The sequence below is a fragment of the Mercenaria mercenaria genome, chromosome 18 (assembly GCF_021730395.1).
Source record: "Mercenaria mercenaria strain notata chromosome 18, MADL_Memer_1, whole genome shotgun sequence".
In the NCBI taxonomy this organism is placed as follows: domain Eukaryota; kingdom Metazoa; phylum Mollusca; class Bivalvia; order Venerida; family Veneridae; genus Mercenaria; species Mercenaria mercenaria.
Genome location: NC_069378.1, coordinates 39,125,778 through 39,153,190, shown reverse-complemented (window position 1 = coordinate 39,153,190; position 27,413 = coordinate 39,125,778). Strand labels below are relative to the sequence as shown.

Below are 27,413 nucleotides of genomic sequence, written 5' to 3'. Positions count from 1 at the left end.
TACACAAATAAGAGTAGATACTATCTGACACATGTACAAATGAAACTTGTTATCTCTAACTCCCTTATCACAAAATTTCAGCTATCTTGAAGATATTTTCATGTCCTGCCCCGATAAAACGAGTCGAATTTCTTGAAGTAAAACGCTCGATCCCTTGGAATTCAAGATACCCAGCTTCAACTGTAAAACAAAACAATATAGATCTGCATAAAGCATTTTCCAATGCGTAATTTCTTTTAGATTATGACATGCACAAAGGGCTGTTAAAATACCAAAAATATTGTAAGACCAGTTTTCCATTTGTAAGCTCTTCTGAACCAAGGGTTAGGTGTTTGTATTGGCAGATTGCCTAACTTCTGTCATCTGTTGTCCATTTCCCTGCACTAAAAATTGTACCTTCAAAATGTCTCTTGTTCTAGTTATGCAAAACTTGATCAGTAACATCCTGGCATGGACCTTTCTCTTGATTGCTAAAATGGTTCAACTTGACTGCACTGAAGAACCCAGCAAGTAGCATCAAACAACTTCTTATGAACCACTTGATGGATCTTTACCAAAATTGGCCTGTATTATCCTTACATGGACCTTTCTGAATTATACTTTTATACGTATCTTGAGAAAAGAGGGAGGGGAATACTGGAATATTATTTTGCCCATTGTCTGTTGGTCAGCAGATGACTTGATCGATCAATAACTAGAGAATTCTTGGACAGTACTCAACTTCAACTTCTCACAGCCAGTGTTGTTTTTTTGCATGCAATAATCAGCATATGTCAAATGAATGCCTTTCCTTATATGTGAAATTATTTTTGTTCACATAGGACAAATTTTCGCGTAGTTCCTGCTTGGAATGATGTGCGCACTATTATTTGCGTTGGTTTAAGTTTTTATAAAAAGGTATTATCTGGTATACCCTCAAAGATATGTACTTCACACTTGGAACACTTGTTTAGCAGAACAGTCTCTACCTGTAGGCAAGAGTACATAACTCTCATATTTTGGCTGAATTATGGCCCTTTTTGGACTTGGAATGGAAATTGGTTCAGTTTTCGTACAAGTCAATGTTTTGTCAAAAGTATTTGACATGTAGCTTTGAAACTTTAAACACTTGTTTGTCATCAAAATTTCCATCTGTAGGCAAGAGTACATAACTCAGTCAACTATTTTGGCTGAATTTTGGCCCTTTTTGGACTTGGAAATCAGTTGAATTTTTCATACCAGTCCATATTTTGCCTAACCTGTTTGTCATATGACTTTGAAACTTTGATCACTTGTTTACCATCATAGTCTACATATGTAGGCAAGACTACTTAACTAGGACAAAGACTTTAGCTCAGTTATGGCCCTTTTTATATGACCGTCTGTAAGATGGGACATATTATGGGAACACCCTTAGCGGAAGGGCAGGCGGGCGGTGTCCACAAAATCAAGAATGACTTAGTCCAGAGCATTTCTTTTTCATGCATGGAGGGATCTTGATGTAACTTGGAACAAATGTTTACCACCATGAGGCACCCTTGTTATGTCTCCTGCACCACTGTGTGGTGGGAGACATATTGATTTACTCCTGTCTGTCTGTTTGTGTGTCCATCCGTCTGTCTCAAATATTGTCTGCACTCTTTAAGTCAAACATTTTTTCCGATTTTCACCAAACTTGAACAAAATGTGTTTGCCAATAAGTCCTCGGCCAAGTTCGATAACTAGCCAAATCTGCCAAGGCACTTCGGAATTATGGCCCTTAAATTACTGAAAATTGCTCAGGTCTTGGTGGACAAATGACTCGTATACTACTATTCAGATGATTAGGCAGTTGAGGTCTTGGTGCATGGTTGACTCATATACTACTATTCAGATGATTAGGCAGTTGAGGGAGACATGTGCTTTTCTCAAAAGCAGCTCCAGTTTTTAGAAAATTTTCTTCCCTTTCTTGTTACTATAAATAGCTTATATTGTAACTTGCTTTTATAACTGGTCGTAGAGAAAAATCGAGACCAGTTTTATGTGGTACAACATGCATTTTACATCCAATTTTTAGGTGTATTTTGACCTATCTCTACCTGGTAAGGAGTTTTTTGTGGACTTATATCATATGTGCTAGTGTAAAGAAATATGCAATAAATGCATATGTTGTGACATTCTGGTACTCTTGTTTGACATAGAAATTAGTTAAGTTTCACACACTATTTCATATTTTTACTAAACTGTTTGATATATGGCTTTAAAACTTTGAACACTCCCTTACCATCATGGTCACACATTGCCATGTAGTGCAAGACTTATCCAAATCCACAAATACAGGTACATTGTTTGTCTTATCTATTTTTCTTCTTTCATCTGAAAATCTCTGGTAATATTTTGACCCCATACTTCCATCAGTTCCTCGAATAGTCAAGCGCACTGTCAACAGACAGCTGTGGTTTTTTAATAAAATAACATTTTTTTCAGTCAAGATATATACTAAAACCTTTGTCCGTAATGCAAGAATACTTAATGTTGTATTGTCAGTATCTTATTACTGTACTGTGACAGGAAGTGGGGTCATGTATACATCTAGTTTCTGTAGCATTCTTGATTGCTTACAAATTTCTGATACTATTAATGGGAAAATATGACCACATCTTGTACAGTGGTCAGTGCAAAACCTCCTGACCGATAGTCCACTGTCCAGGTGTGTGTTTAAGTGAGTGTTCCTTTTAGTTGAAACAGACAGTACCTCATAGAACTTTGTGTTTGTAAATCGGTTTTCTATCTTACCAATACATTTTATTTTTAGAGTACATCTTTGTGAAAACTGTAGACTCATCAACAGAGCTAAAGTTGAGGGAAGTAGAAGAAGAATTGGAAAATGCAAAGGTAACTTGAATGTCATGGTTTAATTCTTGTGTTGCTGTATCTTTCAGTTCACCAGAGCTCAAGATGATCTGTTTTGATCACCTAATGATATGCCTTTCTTCATATTTTCTTCAAACAACATGTCCTCTGAAGGATTTTCATGGAACTTTGGTCAAATGATCACCTCATAAAGACAATGTGCAGAACTTATGAGTCAGCCATTTTGGCTCAAGGTCAAGGTCACAATTTGAGGTCACAGATTTGTGTCCGCTCTGTACCTCCTAAAACCCTTGAAGGATTTTCATGAAACTTTGGTCGAGTGATTACCTCATCAAGACAATGTGCAGAACTCATGAGTCGGCCATGTCGGTTCAAGGTCAAGGTCACTACTCATGGTCAAAGGTTTGAGCCTTCCATTTTGTGTCAGCTCTGTATCTTCTAAACCCCTTGAAGGATTTTTGTCCCCCACCTTTTTCGAAGAAAAAAAGGGGGACATAAAAATAGGCCGCATCCGTCCTTCCATCTGTCACACTTCGTGTCTGGTCCATAACTCTGCCATCCATGAAGGGATTTTGAAATAACTTGGCATAAATGTTCCCCATAATGAGACAATATGTCTTGCTTAAGATCAAGGCCCCTAGCTCCAAGGTCAAGGTCACACTGAGAGGTCAAAGGTTAACAGGGTTTGTTTTGTGACCGGTCCATAACTCTACCATTCATCAAGGGATTTTAAAATCACTTGGCACAAATGTTCACCATAATGAGAAGACATGTCATGCACAAGACCCAGATCCCTAGCCGTCATGGTTCTCTTGTTCCAGATTAGACCAGCTATTCAGAAGAGGGCATTGTTTAAATGCATTTCTATTTTAAAGTCTGGCAGTGCCAGTATGCAGCTGAGGAATCAGTTTGAATAAAAATGAAAGATGTTTTAATAATACTTGAAAATGTTTTAAATAAATTGTTCAACACTGAGTACACATTCAAGTTTACACTTGTAAAATGGCAAATATTACCCAATTCAACAGTTACTAATAATTTGGAAATTCTAGGTATAAAGTTATTGGTAGTGGGGAGTACATTTTGCTTTGGCTGTGAAATATTGGGAATGTGACCTTCCTGCCTACGAGATCACATGTGTGCTTGCCTCATAGCCTCTTTATTAAAAAAACAACATAATAATATCTTATGATTCTATAAAGTCTGTTCCTAACTAAAAATGTGAAATATGCAATAACCCAAGTTGAAATATCTTAAAAAGGAGGAAAATACTTTATCAGAAGCAGACATGTACATATAAATGTGTACTGCGGATTTCATAAAAAATGAAAAGTTACTTTTACTTTGTATAGAGGGAGATAGAGAGAATTCTGGCTGAGCTGAATGAAATAAATGAGAAGTTCCAGGCAGAACAAGAGAAGAACAAATTACTTCAGGAGAGAGTAACTGAACTGGAAAAGTTAGAATTAATTGAACCAGTTACACCTGTTGTAGAACCACCGGTCATTGACACAAGGAGAGCTTCAGATGTAAGTATTCTGTCATATCATAATTGTTATAGAACAACCAATATCTTAAAAAGGAGGAAAATACTTTATCAGAAGCAGACATGTACATATAAATGTGTTCTGCGGATTTCATAAAAAATGAAAAGTTACTTTTACTTTGTATAGAGGGAGATGGAGAGAATTCTGGCTGAGCTGAATGAAATAAATGAGAAGTTCCAGGCACAACAAGAGAAGAACAAATTACTTCAGGAGAGAGTAACTGAACTGGAAAAGTTAGAATTGATTGAACCAGTTACACCTGTTGTAGAACCACCGGTCATTGACATAAGGAGAGCTTTAGATGTAAGTATTCTGTCATATCATAATTGTTATAGAACAACCAATATCTGATACAAGGAGGCCTTCAGAGGTAAGTATTCCCTCATGTTACACCTGTTGTTGTAGAACCACCAGTCATTGACACAAGGAGACCTTCAGATGTAAGTATTCTGTCATATCATATTTGTTATAGAACAACCAATATCTGATACAAGGAAACCTTCAGAGGTAAGTATTCCCTCATGTTACACCTGTTGTTGTAGAACCACCAGTCTCTAACGAAAGGAGGTCTCAGTAGCCTAGTGGTAGAGCGTCTGCTTCGAGTGCGGGAGGTCAGGGGTTCGATCCCTGGCCACGTCATACCAAAGACGTAAAAAATGGTACAAGTAGCTTCCTCGCTTGGCGCTCAGCATTAAGAGGATAGTACTAGGACTGGTCAGCCCGGTGTCAGTATAATGTGACTGGGTGGGGTATCATGTCATGTGATATTCCAGTGAGGCAGCACTATAAAGTTGGGCATTGTGCTCACTGCTACAAGTAGACACCGTCGTTCATATGACTAAAAATTGTTGACAAAAACGTTAAATCCGAACACACACACACACACCTTCAGATGTAAGTATTTTGTCATATTATAGTTGTTATAGAACAACCAATATCTGATACAAGGAGACCTTCCAAGGTAAGTATTCCCTCATGTTACACCTGTTGTTGTAGAACCACCAGTCATTGACACAAGGAGACCTTCAGATGTAAGTATTCTGTCATATCGTAATTATTGTTATAGAACAACCAATATCTGATACAAGGAGATCTTCAGAGGTAAGTATTCCCTCATTTTACACCTCTTGTAGAACCACAAGTCTCTGTTGGAAGGAGATCTTTAATAGTAAGTAGTTATGTTATACCTGTTGTAGGAACACCAATATCTGATACACTTTGACCTTTAGGTGTAAGTTTTCCCTCGTGTTACACCTGTTGTAGAACCACTTAGTAGTTAGTATTCCCTCATGTTACACCTGTTGTAGAACCACTTAGTAGTTAGTATTCCCTGGTGTTACACCTGTTGTAGAACCACTTAGTAGTTAGTATTCCCTGGTGTTACACCTGTTGTAAAACCACTTAGTAGTTAGTATTCCCTGTTGTTACACCTGTTGTAGAACCACCAATTCTGATACAATAAAACCTTTAGTAGGATGTATTCTCTCATGTTACACCTATTGTAGAACCACCAGTCTCTGATTCAAGGAAACTTTTAGTAGTAAGTATTCTCTTAGTTACAAATGTTGTAGAACCACCAATTCTGATACAATAAAACCTTTAGTAGTATTCTGTCATGTTACACCTATTGTAGAACCAGCAGTCTCAAATACAAGGAGACATTAAGTTGATAAACCGTAAGTGATGGCATTATGCTAACTGATGAAAGACTGTATTCTATCAATGAAATATAATCCATATCACTCACTGCATATCACTCACTGTAAATGATAGCGTTGCCGATCTAGTTGTACATTGTATATAAATTTTAAATCATTTACTTAAAACAGGCAGAACATTATAGTCACACTTCGTTTTTTATAGTATATTTCTCAATTCAGATGATTTTACTTAATGAGAATTTCATAACGTTATGCAGCAAGAAATTTAATAAAATGGAACATTTTGTCATGAGCGTCTTTCTAACGTTACAACACGTCTGACGTCATGTTCATTTACACGTGTCTGTTTCCCGCACAGAGATTAAAATTTGTTGCAAAATGCATATCTCAATATAATTAAGCATAAAATAAAAAGAAAATTTGTTTGTTTTTTGTGAATATAGAATATCTCACCTCATTCTCACTTCTCAGTGAGATATATTCCATATTCACTCAAAACAAACAAATATCCTCTATTTATCCAGATAACGTAGAATAAAGTCTGGATTCGGAGTACGGAAATTAAAATCATTTTATGAAATAATGGCAACCCATGAGTAAATTTATTACAATGGTAACGTTACTATCTTTCTAAAGCTAAAATATGATATTAAAACATGTGACACATTAAATAATTCAAAATAAAGGCTTAAAAGCAGCTTGAAATATGTGGATCACTTTAATCATGGACAAATATCTCAAAAACAAGCACACAGACCTATACAGTTTATTTTACCATATTATAGGCCATATGTTTATTTACCCTCATCGATGTGGGTTCGAAACCTCATTTGGGGCGTAGAATTCTTCACGTGAGGAAGCCATCCAGCTGGCTTACGGAAGGTCGGTGGTTCTACCCGGGTGCCCGCTCGTGATGAAATAGTGCACGGAGGGGCACCTGGGGTCTTCCTCCACCATTAAAGCTGGAAAGTCGCCATATGACCTAAAATTGTGTCGGTGCGACGTTAAACCCAACAAAATAAATAAATAAATATGTTTATTTACGACTGTGATAAGCTTCATTAAAATCTACTTTGTAGAAAAAAGCCTATTCACGAAAATGTTATAAAAATTGTGATTTTCCCATAGACTCCCATTATGAAAAGTTCTAATTTTTCAAATCAGTCTAGCAAAAAATCAAGCTCTCGATCCGTTATTTTTTATTTGGTGAATTTTCTAAATATATTCTGAGGTTTTTAAAACTCGGGGTTTAATTAAATTCCACATTATTGAAAAAATTTCGATCCGAATGTGCAGAACTACTTTAAGAAGTAAGTATTCCATCATGCTTACCTGTTGTAGAACAATTTGTAAACCTATTACAAGGAGATTTTCAGAAGTAAATGTTCCCTCATAGTACACTTATAGAACCACCAATTTCAGATACAAGGAGACATAAAGAAGTTAGAGTTTCCTCATGTTTCACAAGTTATAGAACCTCCTGTATTTCTTATTCAAAGTTACCTTTAGAAGTAAGTTTTTTTTCCTCATGTTTCACCAGTTATAGAACCTCCTGTATTTCTTATTCAAAGTTACCTTTAGAAGTAAGTTTTTTTCCTCATGTTTCACCAGTTATAGAACCTCCTGTATTTCTTATTCAAAGTTACCTTTAGAAGTAAGTTTTTTTTTCCTCATGTTTTACCAGTTATAGAACCTCCTGTATTTCTTATTCAAAGTTACCTTTAGAAGTAAGTTTTTTTTCCTCATGTTTCACCAGTTATAGAACCTCATGTATTTCTTATTCAAAGTTACCTTTAGAAGTAAGTTTTTTTTCCTCATGTTTCACCAGTTATATAACCTCCTGTATTTCTTATTCAAAGTTACCTTTAGAAGTAAGTTTTTTTCCTCATGTTTCACCAGTTATAGAACCTCCTGTATTTCTTATTCAAAGTTACCTTTAGAAGTAAGTTTTTTTCCTCATGTTTCACCAGTTATTGAACCTCCTGTATTTCTTATTCAAAGTTAACTTTAGAAGTAAGTTTTTTTCCCTCATGTTTCACCAGTTATAGAATCTCCTGTATTTCTTATTCAAAGTTACCTTTAGAAGTAAGTTTTTTTTCCTCATGTTTCACCAGTTATAGAACCTCCTGTATTTCTTATTCAAAGTTACCTTTAGAAGTAAGTTTTTTTCCCTCATGTTTTACCATTTATTGAACCTCCTGTATTTCTTATTCAAAGTTAACTTTAGAAGAAAGTTTTTTTTCCTCATGTTTCACCAGTTACAGAACCTCCTGTATTTCTTATTCATAGTTACCTTTAGAAGTAAGTTTTTTTTCCTCATGTTTCACCAGTTATAGAACCTCCTGTATTTCTTATTCAAAGTTACCTTTAGAAGTAAGTTTTTTTTCCTCATGTTTCACCAGTTACAGAACATGTATTTCTTATTCAAAGTTACCTTTAGAAGTAAGTTTTTTTTCCTCATGTTTCACCAGTTATAGAACCTCCTGTATTTCTTATTCAAAGTTACCTTTAGAAGTAAGTTTTTTTTCCTCATGTTTCACCAGTTATAGAACCTCCTGTATTCTTATTCAAAGTTACCTTTAGAAGTAAGTTTTTTCCTCATGTTTCACCTAGTTATTGAACCTCCTGTATTTCTATTCAAAGTTAACTTAGAAGTAAGTTTTTTCCTCATTTTCACCAGTTACAGAACCTCCTGTATTTCTTATTCAAAGTACCTTTAGAAGTAAGTTTTTTTTCCTCATGTTTACACCAGTTTATAGAACCTCCTGTATTCTTATTCAAAGTTACTTTAGAATAAGTTTTTCCCTCATGTTTCACCAGTTATAGAACCTCCTGTATTTTTATTCAAAGTTACCTTTAGAAGAATTTATTTTTCTCTCATGTGTTCACCAGTTAGAGAACCCCTGTATTCTATATTCAAAGTTACCTTTAGAAGTAAGTTTTTTCCCTCATGTTTCACCAGTTTAGAACCCCGATTCTATATTCAAATACCTTTAGTAAGTATTAGTTTTTTTACCCTGAACTTATGTATTCATACACAGTTGATAGAACCTCCTGTATTTCTTATTCAAAGTTAACCTTTAGAAGTAAGTTTTTTACCCTCATGTTTCACCAGTTAATAGAACCCCCTGTATTTGCTTATTCAAAGTGAACCTTTAGAAGTAAGTATTTTTTCTCCATTTCATCCCAGTTATCAGAACATGTATTCCTTATTCAAGTCTTAGAATGTAAGTTTTATTTTACTCATGTTTCACCAGTTATAGAACTCTGTATTTCTATTCAAGATTTACCTTAGAAGTAAGTTTTTTTCCTAATGTTGTCACAGTTATAGAACTCTGTATTTCTATTACAAAGTTACCTTTAGAATTACAGTTTTTTTCCTCATGTTCACCAGTTATTTGAACCTCCTGTATTTCTTATTCAAAGTTAACTTAGAAGTAAGTTTTTTTCTATGTTCACATTAAGAACCTCCTTATTTCATATAAATTACCTTAGAAGTAAGTTTTTTTTTCCCTCATGTTATCACAGTATAATGATCTCCTGTATTTCTTATTCAAAGTTACACTTTAGAAGTAAGTTTTTTCCTCATGTTTAAACCATTTATAGAAAACCTCCTGTATTTCTTATTGCAAAGTACCTTTAGAAGTAAGTTTTTTTTCCATCATGTTTATACCATTATTGAACCCCTGTATTCTTATTCAAAGTTAACTTTAAAGTAAGTTTTTTTCCTCATGTATTCACCATTACAGAAACCCTGTTATTTCTTATTCAAAGTTACCTTAGAAGTAAGTTTAATTTTTCCCATGTTTCACCAGTTACAGACCTCCTGTATTTCTTATTCAAGTATACCTTTAGAAGAAAGTTTATTCTCCCTCATTTTCACCAGTTATAAAAACCTCCTTATTTCTTATTCAAAGTTACCTTTAGAAGTAAGTTTTTTCCTCATGTTTCACCAGTTGAGAACATCTGTATTTCTATTCAAAGTTACCTTTAGAAGTAAGTTTTTCCCTCATGTTCACCATTATAGAACCACCTTATTTCTTATTCAAAGGTAAACCCTTTAAGAAGTAAGTTTTTTCCCCTCATGTTTCACCAGTTATAGAACCTCCTGTATTTCTTATTCAAAGTTACCTTTAGAAGTAAGTTTTTTCCCCTCATGTTTCACCAGTTATAGAACCCCCTGTATTTCTTATTCAAAGTTACCTTTAGAAGTAAGTTTTTTTTCCTCATGTTTCATCAGTTATAGAACCTCCTGTATTTCTTCTTCAAAGTTACCTTTAGAAGTAAGTTTTTTTCCCTCATGTTTCACCAGTTACAGAACATGTATTTCTTATTCAAAGTTACCTTTAGAAGTAAGTTTTTTTTCCTCATGTTTCACCAGTTATAGAACCTCCTGTATTTCTTATTCAAAGTTACCTTTAGAAGTAAGTTTTTTTTCCTCATGTTTCACCAGTTATAGAACCTCCTGTATTTCTTATTCAAAGTTACCTTTAGAAGTAAGTTTTTTTTTTCTCATGTTTCACCAGTTATAGAACCTCCTGTATTTCTTATTCAAAGTAACCTTTAGAAGTAAGTTTTTTCCTCATGTTTCACCAGTTATAGAACATCCTGTTTTTCTTATTCAAAGTTACCTTTAGAAGTAAGTTTTTTTCCTCATGTTTCACCAGTTATAGAACCTCCTGTATTTCTTATTCAAAGTTACCTGTAGAAGTAAGTTTTTTTTCCTCCTGTTTCACCAGTTATAGAACCTCCTGTATTTCTTATTCAAAGTTACCTTTAGAAGTAAGTTTTTTTTCCTCATGTTTCACCAGTTATAGAACCTCCTGTATTTCTTATTCAAAGTTACCTTTAGAAGTAAGTTTTTTTTCCTCATGTTTCACCAGTTACAGAACCTCCTGTATTTCTTATTCAAAGTTACCTTTAGAAGTAAGTTTTTTTTCCCTCATGTTTCACCAGTTATAGAACCTCCTGTATTTCTTATTCAAAGTTACCTTTAGAAGTAAGTTTTTTTTCCTCATGTTTCACCAGTTATAGAACCTCCTGTATTTCTTATTCAAAGTTACCTTTAGAAGTAAGTTTTTTTTCCTCATGTTTACCATTATGAACCTCCTGTATTTCTTATTCAAAGTTAACTTTAGAAGTAAGTTTTTTTTCCTCATGTTTCACCAGTTACAGAACCTCCTGTATTTCTTATTCAAAGTTACCTTTAGAAGTAAGTTTTTTTTCCCTCATGTTTCACCAGTTATAGAACCTCCTGTATTTCTTATTCAAAGTTACCTTTAGAAGTAAGTTTTTCCCCTCATGTTTCACCAGTTATAGAACCTCCTGTATTTCTTATTCAAAGTTACCTTTAGAAGTAAGTTTTTTTTCTCTCATGTTTCACCAGTTAGAGAACCTCCTGTATTTCTTATTCAAAGTTACCTTTAGAAGTAAGTTTTTTCCCCTCATGTTTCACCAGTTATAGAACCTCCTGTATTTCTTATTCAAAGTTACCTTTAGAAGTAAGTTTTTTCCCCTCATGTTTCACCAGTTAAAGAACCTCCTGTATTTCTTATTCAAAGTTACCTTTAGAAGTAAGTTTTTTCCCCTCATGTTTCACCAGTTATAGAACCCCCTGTATTTCTTATTCAAAGTTACCTTTAGAAGTAAGTTTTTTTCCTCATGTTTCATCAGTTATAGAACCTCCTGTATTTCTTCTTCAAAGTTACCTTTAGAAGTAAGTTTTTTCCCCTCATGTTTCACCAGTTACAGAACATGTATTTCTTATTCAAAGTTACCTTTAGAAGTAAGTTTTTTTTTCCTCATGTTTCACCAGTTATAGAACCTCCTGTATTTCTTATTCAAAGTTACCTTTAGAAGTAAGTTTTTTTTCTCATGTTTCACCAGTTATAGAACCTCCTGTATTTCTTATTCAAAGTACCTTTAGAAGTAAGTTTTTTTTCCTCATGTTTCACCAGTTAAGAACATCTGTTTTTCTATTCAAAGTTACCTTTAGAAGTAAGTTTTTTTTCCTCATGTTTCACCAGTTATAGAACCTCCTGTATTTCTTATTCAAAGTTACCTTTAGAAGTAAGTTTTTTTTCCTCATGTTTCACCAGTTACAGAACTTCCTGTATTTCTTATTCAAAGTTACCTTTAGAAGTAAGTTTTTTTTTCCTCATGTTTCACCAGTTATAGAACCTCCTGTATTTCTTATTCAAAGTTACCTTTAGAAGTAAGTTTTTTTTCCTCATGTTTCACCAGTTACAGAACCTCCTGTATTTCTTATTCAAAGTTACCTTTAGAAGTAAGTTTTTTTCCTCATGTTTCACCAGTTACAGAACCTCCTGTATTTCTTATTCAAAGTTACCTTTAGAAGTAAGTTTTTTTCCCTCATGTTTCACCAGTTATAGAACCTCCTGTATTTCTTATTCAAAGTTACCTTTAGAAGTAAGTTTTTTCCCCTCATGTTTCACCAGTTATAGAACCTCCTGTATTTCTTATTCAAAGTTACCTTTAGAAGTAAGTTTTTTTTCCTCATGTTTCACCAGTTAGAGAACCTCCTGTATTTCTTATTCAAAGTTACCTTTAGAAGTAAGTTTTTTCCCCTCATGTTTCACCAGTTATAGAACCTCCTGTATTTCTTATTCAAAGTTACCTTTAGAAGTAAGTTTTTTCCCCTCATGTTTCACCATAAGAACCTGTATTTCTTATTCAAAGTTACCTTTAGAAGTAAGTTTTTTTTCCTCCATGTTTCACCATAGAACCTCCTGTATTTCTTATTCAAAGTTACCTTTAGAAGTAAGTTTTTTCCCCTCATGTTTCACCAGTTATAGAACCCCCTGTATTTCTTATTCAAAGTAACCTTTAGAAGTAAGTTTTTTTCCTCATGTTTCACCAGTTATAGAACTCCTGTATTTCTTTTCAAAGTTACCTTTAGAAGTAAGTTTTTTTCCCTCATGTTTCACCAGTTAAGAACTTGTATTTCTTATTCAAAGTTACCTTTAGAAGTAAGTTTTTTTTCCTCTTTTTCACCAGTTAAGAACCTCCTGTATTTCTTATTCAAAGTTACCTTTAGAAGTAAGTTTTTTTCCTCATGTTTCACCAGTTAAGAACCTCCTGTATTTCTTATTCAAAGTTACCTTTAGAAGTAAGTTTTTTTTCCTCATGTTTCACCAGTTATAGAACCTCCTGTATTTCTTATTCAAAGTTACCTTTAGAAGTAAGTTTTTTTCCTCATGTTTCACCAGTTATAGAACATCCTGTTTTTCTTATTCAAAGTTACCTTTAGAAGTAAGTTTTTTTCCTCATGTTTCACCAGTTATAGAACCTCCTGTATTTCTTATTCAAAGTTACCTTTAGAAGTAAGTTTTTTTCCTCATGTTTCACCAGTTATAGAACTTCCTGTATTTCTTATTCAAAGTTACCTGTAGAAGTAAGTTTTTTTTCCTCCTGTTTCACCAGTTATAGAACCTCCTGTATTTCTTATTCAAAGTAACCTTTAGAAGTAAGTTTTTTTTCCTCTTGTTTCACCAGTTACAGAACCTCCTGTATTTCTTATTCAAAGTTACCTTTAGATGTAAGTTTTTTTCCTCATGTTTCACCAGTTATAGAACCTCCTGTATTTCTTAGTAAGTTTTTTTTTCCTCATGTTTTACCAGTTATAGAACCTCCTGTATTTCTTATTTAAAGTTACCTTTAGAAGTAAGTTTTTTTTTTCCTCATGTTTCACCAGTTATAGAACCTCCTTTATTTCTTGTTCAAAGTTACCTTTAGAAGTAAGTTTTTTTTCTCATGTTTCACCAGTTACAGAACCTCCTGTATTTCTTATTCAAAGTTACCTATAGAAGGAAGTTTTTTTTCTCATGTTTCACCAGTTACAGAACCTCCTGTATTTCTTATTCAAAGTTACCTTTAGAAGTAAAATTTTTTTCTCATGTTTCACCAGTTATAGAACCTCCTGTATTTTTTATTCAAAGTTACCTTTAGGAGTAAGTTTTTTTCCTCATGTTTCACCAGTTACAGAACCTCCTGTATTTCTTATTCAAAGTTACCTTTAGAAGTAAGTTTTTTTTCTCATGTTTCACCAGTTACAGAACCTCCTGTATTTCTTATTCAAAGTTACCTTTAGGAGTAAGTTTTTTTTCCTCATGTTTCACACATTAAGAACCTCCTGTATTTCTTATTCAAAGTTACCTTTAGAAGTAAGTTTTTTTTCCTCATGTTTCACCAGTTACAGAACATCTGTATTTCTTATTCAAAGTTACCTTTAGGAGTAAGTTTTTTTTCTCATGTTTCACCAGTTACAGAACCTCCTGTATTTCTTATTCAAAGTTACCTTTAGGAGTAAGTTTTTTTTCTCATGTTTCACCAGTTACAGAACCTCCTGTATTTCTTATTCAAAGTTACCTTTAGGAGTAAGTTTTTTTTCTCATGTTTCACCAGTTACAGAACCTCCTGTATTTCTTATTCAAAGTTACCTTTAGAAGTAAATTTTTTTTCCTCATGTTTCACCAGTTATAGAACCTCCTGTATTTCTTAATCAAAGTTACCTTTAGAAGTAAGTTTTTTTTCCTCATGTTTCACCAGTTATAGAACCTCCTGTATTTCTTAGTAAGTTTATTTTTTTCCCCTCATGTTTCACCAGTTATAGAACCTCCTGTATTTCTTATTCAAAGTTACCTTAGAAGTAAGTTTTTTTTCCTCTGTTTCACCAGTTACAGAACCATCTGTATTTCTTATTCAAAGTTACCTTTAGAAGTAAGTTTTTTTCCCTCATGTTTCACCAGTTATAGAACCTCCTAATTTCTTATTCAAAGTTTCCCTTTAAGTAAGTTTTTTTGTTTTTTTTTCCTCATGTTTCACCAGTTATAGAACCTCCTGTATTTCTTATAAGTTTTTAGAGTATTTTTCCTCATGTTTCACCAGTTATAGAACCTCCTGTATTTCTTTTTCAAAGTTACCTTTAGAAGTAAGTTTTTTTCCTCATGTTTCACCAGTTAAGAACCTCCTATTTCTTATTCAAAGTTACCTTTAGAAGTAAGTTTTTTCCCTCATGTTTCACCAGTTTACAGAACCTCCTGTATTTCTTATTCAAAGTTACCTTTAGAAGTAATTTTTTTCCTCATGTTTCACCAGTTATAGAACCTCCTGTATTTCTTATTCAAAGTTACCTTTGGGAAGTAAGTTTTTTTCCTCATGTTTCACCAGTTAGGAACCTCCTGTATTTCTTATTCAAAGTTACCTTTAGAAGTAAGTTTTTTTTCTCATGTTTCACCAGTTAAGAACCTCCTGTATTTCTTATTCAAAGTTACCTTTAGAAGTAAGTTTTTTTCCTCATGTTTCACCAGTTACAGAACCTCCTGTATTTCTTATTCAAAGTTACCTTTAGAGTAAGTTTTTTTTTTCCTCATGTTTCACCAGTTATCAGAACCTCCTTATTTCTTATTCAAAGTTACCTTTAGGAAGTAAGTTTTTTTTGCCTCATGTTTCAGCAAAGTTGAACCTCCTGTCGTTCTTTAAGTTTTTTTCCTCTGTTCATCTGTTATAGTACCGTCCTATTGTCATCATGGCAAGTTTTACCAAATAACTGGTATGTTTTTACCACATGATCAGTGTCACCAGTAAGAACCCAGGTCTGTCTAAGTCAAGGTCACACTTAGATAAAGAAGTGTTTTGTGCGTGTTCCTCCATATTTGTCTCGAATGATTTCTAATAACTTGGCATATGTTTACCACAGTATAGAGACTCGCGCAGACATTTCTATTCAAATTTAATCCTTAGAATAAGGATGTTTTTGTTCCGTCATTTTGACCATAGATGGACTAGATTTCTTAATAATTCTTATGTAATTGTGTACCCATGCATGTTTCACGAAGACCCAGTTCTCTCAATGTCAAGGTTACCTTAGACTTGTAAAGTTTTTTCTCATGTTCACCATTATGGGACCCATCCTATATTTGTCATTCACAGTATAGCTGATTTTTAAAATAACTATTGAATAGTTTGATCTAGCCACTGTTCAACCAGTTTAAAGAACCTACCGTAAATCTCCATATATTCAAAGTGATCGCTATTCATATGGAGAAGTCTTTTTCCTCATGTTTCACCAGTTATAGAACCTCCTTATTTCTTGTTCAAAGTTACCTTTAGAAGTAAGTTTTTTTTCCTCATGTTTCACCAGTTATAGAACCTCCTGTATTTCTTATTCAAGTACCTTTAGAAGTAAGTTTTTTTTCCTCAAGTTTTCACCGTTGTGCCTCTGTATTTCGTTATCCAATATCTTTAGATGTAGTTTTCATTTTCATATGTGTACACAGTTATAGGAAACTCCAGTACTTTTTATTAAAGTCAATACACTTAGGAGTAAAGTGTTTTCTCAGTTTCACCAGGTATAACTCCTGTATTATCTTTTCATCCTTTAGAAGGATTTTTTCAACTCATGATGTTACACAGTAATAAACGTCTGATTCTTATCAGTCAGAAGACCATGTGTCGTATTCTCATAGGTTCACATTGAAACTCTATCTTATTAAAGTTACAGGTAAGATTGTGTTTTCCTCTGTTTCCCATTTTTGCATCGATGTAATTTTATCAATTACCTTTGAATAGTACCCATGTTTCACCAGTGGCAAACCCCTGTTGTACTAAATCAAAGTTTAAACCTTTAGGAAGTAAGTCTTGTTTTCCTCATTTTCACTGAGGGATTATAGAATACTGGATATTCTGTACACAAGTACTTAGAGTAAGTTGTTTCCTCAGTTACCATATGACCCCTGTTATTCTAATATAAGGTACCTTGTAAAGTAAGTCTTTTTTCCCTCGATGTTTCAAGATGATAGACCGTCCATATTTTGTATTCAAGCATGACTTTTAAATAAGTTTTCCTATGTGTTCCACCAGTATAGAACCTCTGTTTCCCTAGTCAAAGTTACCTTTAGAATAATTTTCTCAACTATCACCATAAGACTTTTTTTCATTCAAAGTTACCATTTAGAGTAAGTTTTTTTCCTCTGTTTCACAAGTTATAGAACCTCCTGTATTTCTTATTCAAAGTTACCTTTAGGAGTAAGTTTTTTTCCTCATGTTTCACCAGTTATAGAACCTCCTGTATTTCTTATTCAAAGTTACCTTTAGAAGTAAGTTTTTTTTCCTCATGTTTCACCAGTTATAGAACCTCCTGTATTTCTTATTCAAAGTTACCTTTAGGAGTAAGTTTTTTTCCTCATGTTTCACCAGTTATAGAACCTCCTGTATTTCTTATTCAAAGTTACCTTCAGAAGTAAGTTTTTTTCCTCATGTTTCACCAGTTATAGAACCTCCTGTATTTCTTATTCAAAGTTACCTTTAGAAGTAAGTTTTTTCCCCTCATGTTTCACCAGTTATAGAACCTCCTGTATTTCTTATTCAAAGTTACCTTTAGGAGTAAGTTTTTTTCCTCATGTTTCACCAGGTATAGAACCTCCTGTATTTCTTATTCAAAGTTACCTTTAGAAGTAAGTTTTTTTCCTCATGTTTCACCAGGTATAGAACCTCCTGTATTTCTTATTCAAAGTTACCTTTAGAAGTAAGTTTTTTTCCTCATGTTTCACCAGTTATAGAACCTCCTGTATTTCTTATTCAAAGTTACCTTTAGGAGTAAGTTTTTTTCCTCATGTTTCACCAGGTATAGAACCTCCTGTATTTCTTATTCAAAGTTACCTTTAGAAGTAAGTTTTTTTCCTCATGTTTCACCAGGTATAGAACCTCCTGTATTTCTTATTCAAGGATACCTTAAGATGTAAGTTTTCCTTCTTATTACACTTTTTGTAGAATCACCAATATCTGATACTAGGAGACCTTTAAAAGCAACTGTTTCCATATGTTACACCTTTTGTAAATGCACCTGTATTTCTGATACAAGGAGAAATTCAGATGCAACTTTTCTTTCATGTAACACACACCTTCTGTAGAACTTTCTGTAGAACAATCAATTTCCTTCACAGGTAAGTTTTGTGTTACATGTATGTCATGAAACCTGAAGTTTAAAACTGTGGGTAACCTAGGGTCTTAAAGTAGATCACTAGGTAAATATCTTAGAAAACTTTTAAGGCCACGTCTACCTGATCATCATTAAACTTTGTCAATTTCTCTGAAATCTAGGTCAAGGTAAAAACCAAGGTCACTAGGTTAAATCATAGAAAAACTTTCTTAACACTGGGCCACGTTTCTGCTTGATCATCATAAATCTTTTTTAGATTGTTTCTATATAGCAGTTCCCTTTCTTCCATGTACTAACACCTAAATATGTGTAGACTTGCAAATTTTGACTTTTAATGTTTTCTATGAAATAGATGGCAGACAAAGACGTTAATTACTACAAGACATTGATGTCAGGGATGAAGAAAGAATTTGAAGTAGAAATGGAGAAAGTGAAATCACATGTTAGGAAGGAAAAGACAAGGTTTTCTTATCTATATTACTCTAAAGTGAATACTAGTACAGTTTATACTTTGAGTAGACTCCTTATTAGGTCTCTCCATATGTTGGAAGATATACTGACTTTGTCTTGTCTGTCTGTCTGTCACAAAAGTTTGTCTAGACTACTCTGAAATCAACCAAACTTTGTAGGGATGCTTAATACAATGGCTTTTATTTATTAGTCTCCTACTGGTTGAAAACCAGTTTTGGGGACTATAGGAATGCGCTTTTCCGTCATTCTGTCCGTCCGCAATTTCGTGTCCGGTCCATAACTTTGTCATCCATGAAGGGATTTTAATATTACTTGGCACAAATGTTCCCCATGATGAGACAACATGTCATGCGCAAAACTCGGACCCCTAGCTCAAAGTTCAAGGTCACAGTTGGAGGTCAAATGTCAACAAGGCTTTTTTCCTGTCCCATCCATAACTCTTCTATCCATGAAGGGATTTTAATATTACTTGGCACAAATGTACCTCATAATAAGATGATGTGTCATGTGCAACTTTCAGACCCCTAGCTCAGAGGTCAAGGTCACACTTAGCAGCCAAATGTTAACATGGCATGAACAGGGTCTGTTCCGTGTCCAGTCCATAACTCTGTCATTTGTTAAGGGATTTTAATATCACTTGGCACAAATGTTTCCCATGATGAGGCGACATGTCATGCGCAAAACCCGGACCCCTGGCTCAAAGGTCAAGGTTACAATTGGGGGTCAAAGGTCAACAGGGTGTTTTTCCTGTCCGGTCCATAACTCTGCCATCCATGAAGGGATTTTAATATTACTTGGCAAAAATGTTCCCTATGATGAGACAACATGTCGTGCACAAAACCCGGATCCCTAGCTCAAAGGTCAAGGTCACAATTGGAGGTCAAACATCAATAGGGTTTTGTTCCTGACTGGTCCAGAGCTCTGTCATCTATCAAGGGCTTACAATATTACTTGGCATAAATGTTCCCCATGATGAGACAATGTGTCATGCGCAACACTCAGACCCTAGCTTAAAGGTCAAGGTCACACTTTGAGATCAAAGGTCAATAGGATTTTTTCCTGTCCGGTCTATAACTTTGTCATGCAAGACAGGATTTAAATATCAGTAGGCACAAATATTCCTCTGGATGAGACAACATGTCTTGCTCAAAACTTTGGCCCTAGGTCTAAGGTCAAGGTCATACTTAGAGGCCAAAGGTCAGATACAAAAATGACTTTGTCTAGAGCATTTCTTCTTCTTGCATGGAGGGATTTTGATGTAACTTGGCACAAATGTTCACCACCATGAGACGAATTGTCTTGCGTGAGAACCAGGTCCCTAGGTCTAAGGTCAAGGTCATACTTAGAGGTCAAAGGTTAAATTTAACAATGACTTTGTCATCCATGAAGGGATTTTAATATTACTTGGCACAAATGTTCCCCATGATGAGACAACATGTCATGCGCAAAACCCGGACCCCTAGCTCAAAGTTCAAGGTCACAGTTGGAGGTCAAATGTCAACAAGGCTTTTTTCCTGTCCCATCCATAACTCTTCCATCCATGAAGGGATTTTAATATTACTTGGCACAAATGTACCTCATAATAAGATGATGTGTCATGTGCAACTTTCAGACCCCTAGCTCAGAGGTCAAGGTCACACTTAGCAGCCAAATGTTAACATGGCATGAACAGGGTCTGTTTCGTGTCCAGTCCATAACTCTGTCATTTGTTAAGGGATTTTAATATCACTTGGCACAAATGTTTCCCATGATGAGGCGACATGTCATGCGCAAAACCCGGACCCCTGGCTCAAAGGTCAAGGTTACAATTGGGGGTCAAAGGTCAACAGGGTTTTTTTCCTGTCCGGTCCATAACTCTGCCATCCATGAAGGGATTTTAATATTACTTGGCAAAAATGTTCTTTATGATGAGACAACATGTCGTGCACAAAACCCGGATCCCTAGCTCAAAGGTCAAGGTCACAATTGGAGGTCAAACATCAATAGGGTTTTGTTCCTGACTGGTCCAGAGCTCTGTCATCTATCAAGGGCTTACAATATTACTTGGCATAAATGTTCCCCATGATGAGACAATGTGTCATGCGCAACACTCAGACCCTAGCTTAAAGGTCAAGGTCACACTTTGAGATCAAAGGTCAATAGGATTTTTTCCTGTCCGGTCTATAACTTTGTCATGCAAGACAGGATTTAAATATCAGTAGGCACAAATATTCCTCTGGAGCAAGACAACATGTCTTGCTCAAAACTTTGGCCCTAGGTCTAAGGTCAAGGTCACACTTAGAGGCCAAAGGTCAGATACAAAAATGACTTTGTCTAGAGCATTTCTTCTTCTTGCATGGAGGGATTTTGATGTAACTTGGCACAAATGTTCACCACCATGAGACGAATTGTCTTGCGTGAGAACCAGGTCCCTAGGTCTAAGGTCAAGGTCATACTTAGAGGTCAAAGGTTAAATTTAACAATGACTTTGTCCCCAGCATTTCTTCTTCATGCATGGAGGGATTACCAACATGAGGCACCCTTGTTTTTAGAATTACATCCCTTTGTTTTACTATAAATAGATTATATTGTTACTTTTTTATTACTGGCCGTAGGGAAAAATCGAGACCATTTTTCTGTGGTACAACATGCATGTTACATCGTGTATACAATAGGTATATTTTGACCTATCTGTACCTGGTAAAAAGTTTTGTGTGGACTTATAATAGAACTTCTTTTTTTTAGGATTAATTTCCCTTTGTTGTTACTACAAATAACTTTATGATAACTTTTTTTATACTTGGCCAAAAAAATTCCATATGGAAACAACTCTAGGTTTTTATAAATACAAATTTTAATCCAAGAGTTTTTACATATAGTACAATATTGTTTATACATCATTGACAGATATCAGTTCATTATGTTATACTGCAGTAGAAAAAATTAGGTGCCTTCCAATAGGGGACTTTGTATTGCATGGCAATACTTAATTCACTTCATTTCATATGAAATAAACTTTGGTGAAGTTATTGACACTGAAAGATCCATTTTTGTGCCCCCCCCCCCCCCCATGAGTGGTGGGGGCGTATAGGTTTGGTCTTGTCCGTGCACACATTTGTATTCTTAAGTGGTATTTCCCAGCCAGCATAAGTGGTATTTTCATTAAGTGGTAACCACCATTTTTCATATACGGAATGAAGGAAAATTAAATTCGTAACCACCTAACCCTAATCCTTACATACCACTTAACCACTAGAGTCGGAATCGTATACTCAGACGGACGGAGCGTTCGTGACGCGCCTAGCTCAAAAAGTATTTGATATAAATTGATGAAACCTTGCATGAGTCTTTATCATGATATGAACTTGCGCACCTCCTATTTTATGTCTGGGTCAGCCCCCAATTTTCAGAGTTATGGCCCCTGAAATAGTCAAAAATGCACATTTTCACCTTGTGACGCGCCTAGCTCAAAAAGTATTTGATATAAATTGATGAAACCTTGCATGAGTCTTTATCATGATATGAACTTGTGCACCTCCTATTTTTCATCTGGGTCCGCCCCCTATATCCAGAATTATGGCCCCTGAAATAGTCAAAAATGCACATTTTCACCTTGTGACGCGCCTAACTCAAAAAGTATTACATATGAATTGATTAAACCTTGCATGAGTCTTAATCATGATATGAACTTGCGCACCTCCTATTTTTAGCCTGTCTATTCATAGAATAGCAGAGCTATTGGACTCACCCATGCGTCCGCGTCTGCGTCTGCATCCCGATTTGGTTTTGTATGTAAGCTGGTATCTCAGTAACCACTTGTGGAAATGGATTGAAACTTCACACACTTATTCACTGTGATAAATTGACTTACATTGCACAGGTTCCATAACTCTATTTTGCGTTTTTACAAAATTATGCCCCTTTTTAGCTCACCTGTCACATAGTGACAAGGTGAGCTTTTGTGATCACCCTTCGTCCGTCGTCTGTGCGTGCGTGTGTGCGTCAACAATTTCTTGTCTGGACAATAGTGGTTTCATTATTGATTTTATTTTAACCAAACTTGCACACAACTTGTATCACCATAAGATGTCGGTTCCTTTCTTGAACTGGCCAGATTCCTTTATGGGTTCCAGGGTTATGGCCCCTGAAAGGGCCAGAATTAGCTATTTTTCCCTTGTCTGCACAATAGCAGCTTCATTTATGATTTCAATTTAATCAAACTTGCACAGAACTTGTGTCACCATAAGATCTCAGTTCTTTCTTGAACCAGCCAGATCCCATTATGGGTTTCAGAGTTATGGACCCTGAAAGGGCCAGAATTAGCTATTTTGACCTTGTCTGCACAATAGCAGCTTCATTTATGATTTTATTTTAACCATACTTGCACAGAACTTGTATCACCATAAGATCTTGGTTCCTTTCTTGAACTGGCGAGATTCCTTTATGGATTCCAGAGTTATGGCCCCTGAAAGGGCCAGAATTAGGTATTTTGACTTTGTCTGCACAATAGCAGCTTCATTTATGATTTGAATTAAATCAAACTTGCACAAAACTTGTGTAACCATAAGATCTCGGTTCCTTTCTTGAACCGGCCACATTTGTATTCTTAAGTGGTATTTCCCAGCCAGCATAAGTGGTATTTTCATTAAGTGGTAACCACCATTTTTCATATACGGAATGAAGGAAAATTAAATTCGTAACCACCTAACCCTAATCCTTACACACCACTTAACCACTAGAGTCGGAATCGTATACTCAGACGGACGGAGCGTTCGTGACGCGCCTAGCACAAAAAGTATTTGATATAAATTGATGAAACCTTGCACGAGTCTTTATCATGATATGAACTTGCGCACCTCCTATTTTATGTCTGGGTCCGCCCCCAATTTTCAGAGTTATGGCCCCTGAAATAGTCAAAAATGCACATTTTCACCTTGTGACGCGCCTAGCTCAAAAAGTATTTGATATAAATTGATGAAACCTTGCATGAGTCTTTATCATGATATGAACTTGTGCACCTCCTATTTTTCATCTGGGTCCGCCCCCTATATCCAGGATTGTGGCCCCTGAAATAGTCAAAAATGCACATTTTCACCTTGTGACGCGCCTAACTCAAAAGTATTACATATGAATTGATTAAACCTTGCATGAGTCTTAATCATGATATGAACTTGCGCACCTCCTATTTTTAGCCTGTCTATTCATAGAAAAGCAGAGCTATTGGACTCGCCCATGCGTCCGCGTCTGCGTCTGCATCCCGATTTGGTTTTGTATGTAAGCTGGTATCTCAGTAACCACTTGTGGAAATGGATTGAAACTTCACACACTTATTCACTGTGATAAATTGACTTACATTGCACAGGTTCCATAACTCTATTTTGCGTTTTTACAAAATTATGCCCCTTTTTAGCTCACCTGTCACATTGTGACAAGGTGAGCTTTTGTGATCACCCGTCGTCTGTGCGTGCGTGTGTGCGTCAACAATTTCTTGTCTGGACGATAGTGGTTTCATTATTGATTTTATTTTAACCAAACTTGCACACAACTTGTATCACCATAAGATGTCGGTTCCTTTCTTGAACTGGCCAGATCCCATTATGGGCTCCAGAGTTATGGTCCCTGAAAGGGCCAAAAATAACTATTTTGACCTTGTCTGCACAATAGCAGCTTCATTTATGATTTCAATTTAATCAAACTTGCACAAAACTTGTGTCACCATAAGATCTCAGTTCTTTCTTGAACCAGCCAGATCCCATTATGGGTTTCAGAGTTATGGCCCCTGAAAGGGCCAGAATTAGCTATTTTGACCTTGTCTCATTTATGATTTTATTTTAACAAAACTTTCACAGAACTTGTATCACCATAAGATCTTGGTTCCTTTCTTGAACTGGCGAGATTCCTTTATGGGTTCCAGAGTTATGGCCCCTGAAAGGGCCAGAATTAGCTATTTTGACTTTGTCTGCACAATAGCAGCTTCATTTATGATTTGAATTTAATCAAACTTGCACAAAACTTGTGTCACCATAAGATCTCGGTTCCTTTCTTGAACCGGCCAGATCCCTTAATCGGGTCAAGTTATGGCCCCTGAAAGGGCCAAAATTAGCTATTTTGACCTTGTCTGTACAATAGCAGCTCCATTTATGATTTGATTTTAACCAATCTTGCACACAACTTGTATCACCACAAGATCTTGCTTCCTGTCTTGAACTGGCCAGATTCCATCTTGGGTTCAAGAGTTATGGCCCCTTAAAGGTCCAAAATCGGCTATTTTGGCTTTTGCAGCCATATAGAGACTTCATTTATGGTTTTATTTGATACAAACTTCCAAAATATCTTCAACAACAATAAATCTTGGATTCCATGACAAATCAGATCCAGTCGTAGGTTCCAGAGTTATTTTATATCTGATTACCTCCCCTGATTATAATCAAAATGGATTTATATCAGTAAGTACTTATAGGACTTATTTGAAATTTCATTATTGTTATTAGTTGGACTGAGACAATCAGGGTAGATAACTATTGACTGATTTTATGTCAAATTACCTCCCTTTATTTCAAATTAAAATGGGTATATCTCCGTAACTAATGAAGATACTGATCTGAAATTTCATTTATGCCAACATATTTATTTGGCAGATCCTTTTTTTGTTCACTTACAATGTTTTTTTTAGCTCACCTGTCACAAAGTGACAAGGTGAACTTTTGTGATCGCGCAGCGTCCGTCGTCCTTGCATGCGTAAACTTTTGCTTGTGACCACTCTAGAGGTCACATTTTTCATGGGATCTTTATGAAAGTTGGTCAGAATGTTTAACTTGATGATATCTAGATCAGGTTCCAAACTGGGTCACGTGTGGTCAAAAACTAGGTCAGTAGGTCTAAAAATAGAAAAATCTTGTGACCTCTCTAGAGGCCATATTTTTCAATGGATCTTCATGAAAATTGGTGAGAATGTTCATCTTGATGATATCTAGGTCAAGTTCGAAACTTGGTTAACTGCAGTTCAAAACTAGGTCAGTAGGTCAAATAATAGAAAAACCTTGTGACCTCTGTAGAGGCCGTATATTTCATGGGATCTGCATGAAAATTGGTCAGAATGTTCATCTTCATGAAATCTAGGTCAAGGTTGAAACTGGGTCACGTCCGGTCTAAAACAAGGTCAGTAGGTCAAATAATAGAAAATCCTTGTGACCTCTAAAGAGGCCATATTTTTCATGGGATCTGCATGAAAATTGGTCAGAATGTTCATCTTGATGATATCTAGGTCAAGATTGAAACTGGGTCAACTGCAATCCAAAACTAGGTCACTAGGTCTAAACATAGAAAAACCTCGTGAGCTCTATAGAGGCCATATTTTTCAATGGATCTTCATGAAAATTGGTGAGAATGTTCACCTTGATGATATCTAGGTCAAGTACAAAACTGGGTCACATGGCTTCAAAAACTAGTTCATTATGTCAAATAATAGAAAAACCTTGTGACCTCTATAGAGGCCATATTTTTCAATGGATCTTCATGAAAATTGGTCAGAATTTTTATCTTGATGATATCTAGGTCAAGTTCAGAACTAGGTCACATGAGCTCTAAAACTAGGTCATTATGTCAAATAATAGAAAAAACGACGTCATACTCAGTTCATGTGGGGACAGGTGAGCGATTCAGGACCATCATGGTCCTCTTGTTTAATTACTTCCCTTTTACGTTACTATAAATAGCTTATTTTTAGTAACTTTTTTATTATTGGCCATAGGGAAAAACCGAGACCACTTTTCTGTGGTACAACATGAATGGTACCTCCAATTTTTAGGTGTTTTTTGACGTATCTATACCTTGTAACAGTTTTTTTCTTTTTTTTGGTTAAATTTCTTCCCTTTGTTGTTCCTGTCCTTTGGATTTAGATATTTTTTCTGAGGACCTTCTTGTCCTCAAGTGCAATGATAACAGGTTAGCGATATAGGGCCATCATGACCCTCTTGTTTGACTTAGAAATTTTTGGTTAAGGTTTTGTATGTAAGCTGGTATCTCAGTACACACTAATGGGAATGGATTGAAACTTCACACACTTGTTCACTGTCATGATCTGACATGCACAAAGCAGGTCCCATAACTCTATTCATTTTTTTCCCCTCAAAATTATGCCCCTTTTTCGACAACAGTTTTTGGTTAAGTTTTTATATTTAAGCTGGTATCTCTGTATCCACTAATGGGAAAGGATTGAAACTTCACACACTTGTTCATTGTCATGATATGACATGCAGTGCAAAGGGTCAATAACTCTACTTTGCATTTTACAAAATTATGCCCCTTTTTCAACTTAGGAGTTTTGGGTTAAATTCTTATATGTAAGCTGGTATCTCAGTACCCACTAATGGGAATGGATTGAAACTTCACACACTTGTCCACTGTCATAAGCTGATAAGCACTATGCAGGTTCCATAACCCTATTTTGCTTTTTTTATTAAATTATGCCCTTTTTTCGACTTTTGTTTTCATTCAGTTGACAAGGCTGTTGAATAGTCGAGCATTGCTTTCCTCCAACAGCTCTTGTTTGTCTGCCTCTTCCCCCTATTTTCAGAGTTATTGCCCCTGAAATAGTAAAAAATGCACCTTTTCACCTTGTGATGCACCTAGCTCAAAAGGTATATGATATGAATGGATGAAAACTTGCATGAGCCTTTATCATGATATGAACTTGCACACCTCTTATTTTTTGGCTGCCTCCACCCCCAATTTTTAAAGTTATGACCCCTGAAATAGTAAAAAAATGCACATTTTCACCTAATTATGTGCCTAGCTCAAAAAGTATTTGATGTAAATTCATAAAACCTTGCTTTAGTCTTTATCATGATGTGACCTTGCACAGTTGGCATTCTTCTTGAGAATCTTAGCGCTTATTATAGAGTTATGGCCCTTGAAATAGCCAGAATAGTGGATTTTTTGTTTGTGATGCTCATAGCTCAAAAA

At 35.3% G+C, this 27,413-nt stretch overlaps 1 protein-coding gene across 2 annotated transcripts in view; it reads left to right on the top strand.

The window, feature by feature from the left end:
- The window catches only part of LOC128550706 (restin homolog), a 252,571-nt gene that overhangs the window by 151,053 nt on the left and 74,105 nt on the right, over positions 1-27,413 (top strand). For both annotated transcript variants that reach the window (XM_053530279.1, XM_053530280.1), the window contains exons 15-18: positions 2,774-2,853; positions 4,185-4,361; positions 4,506-4,682; positions 18,352-18,461. In XM_053530279.1, coding sequence (XP_053386254.1) covers positions 2,774-2,853; positions 4,185-4,361; positions 4,506-4,682; positions 18,352-18,461 — 544 coding nt within the window. The remainder of the gene's footprint in view (positions 1-2,773; positions 2,854-4,184; positions 4,362-4,505; positions 4,683-18,351; positions 18,462-27,413) is intronic.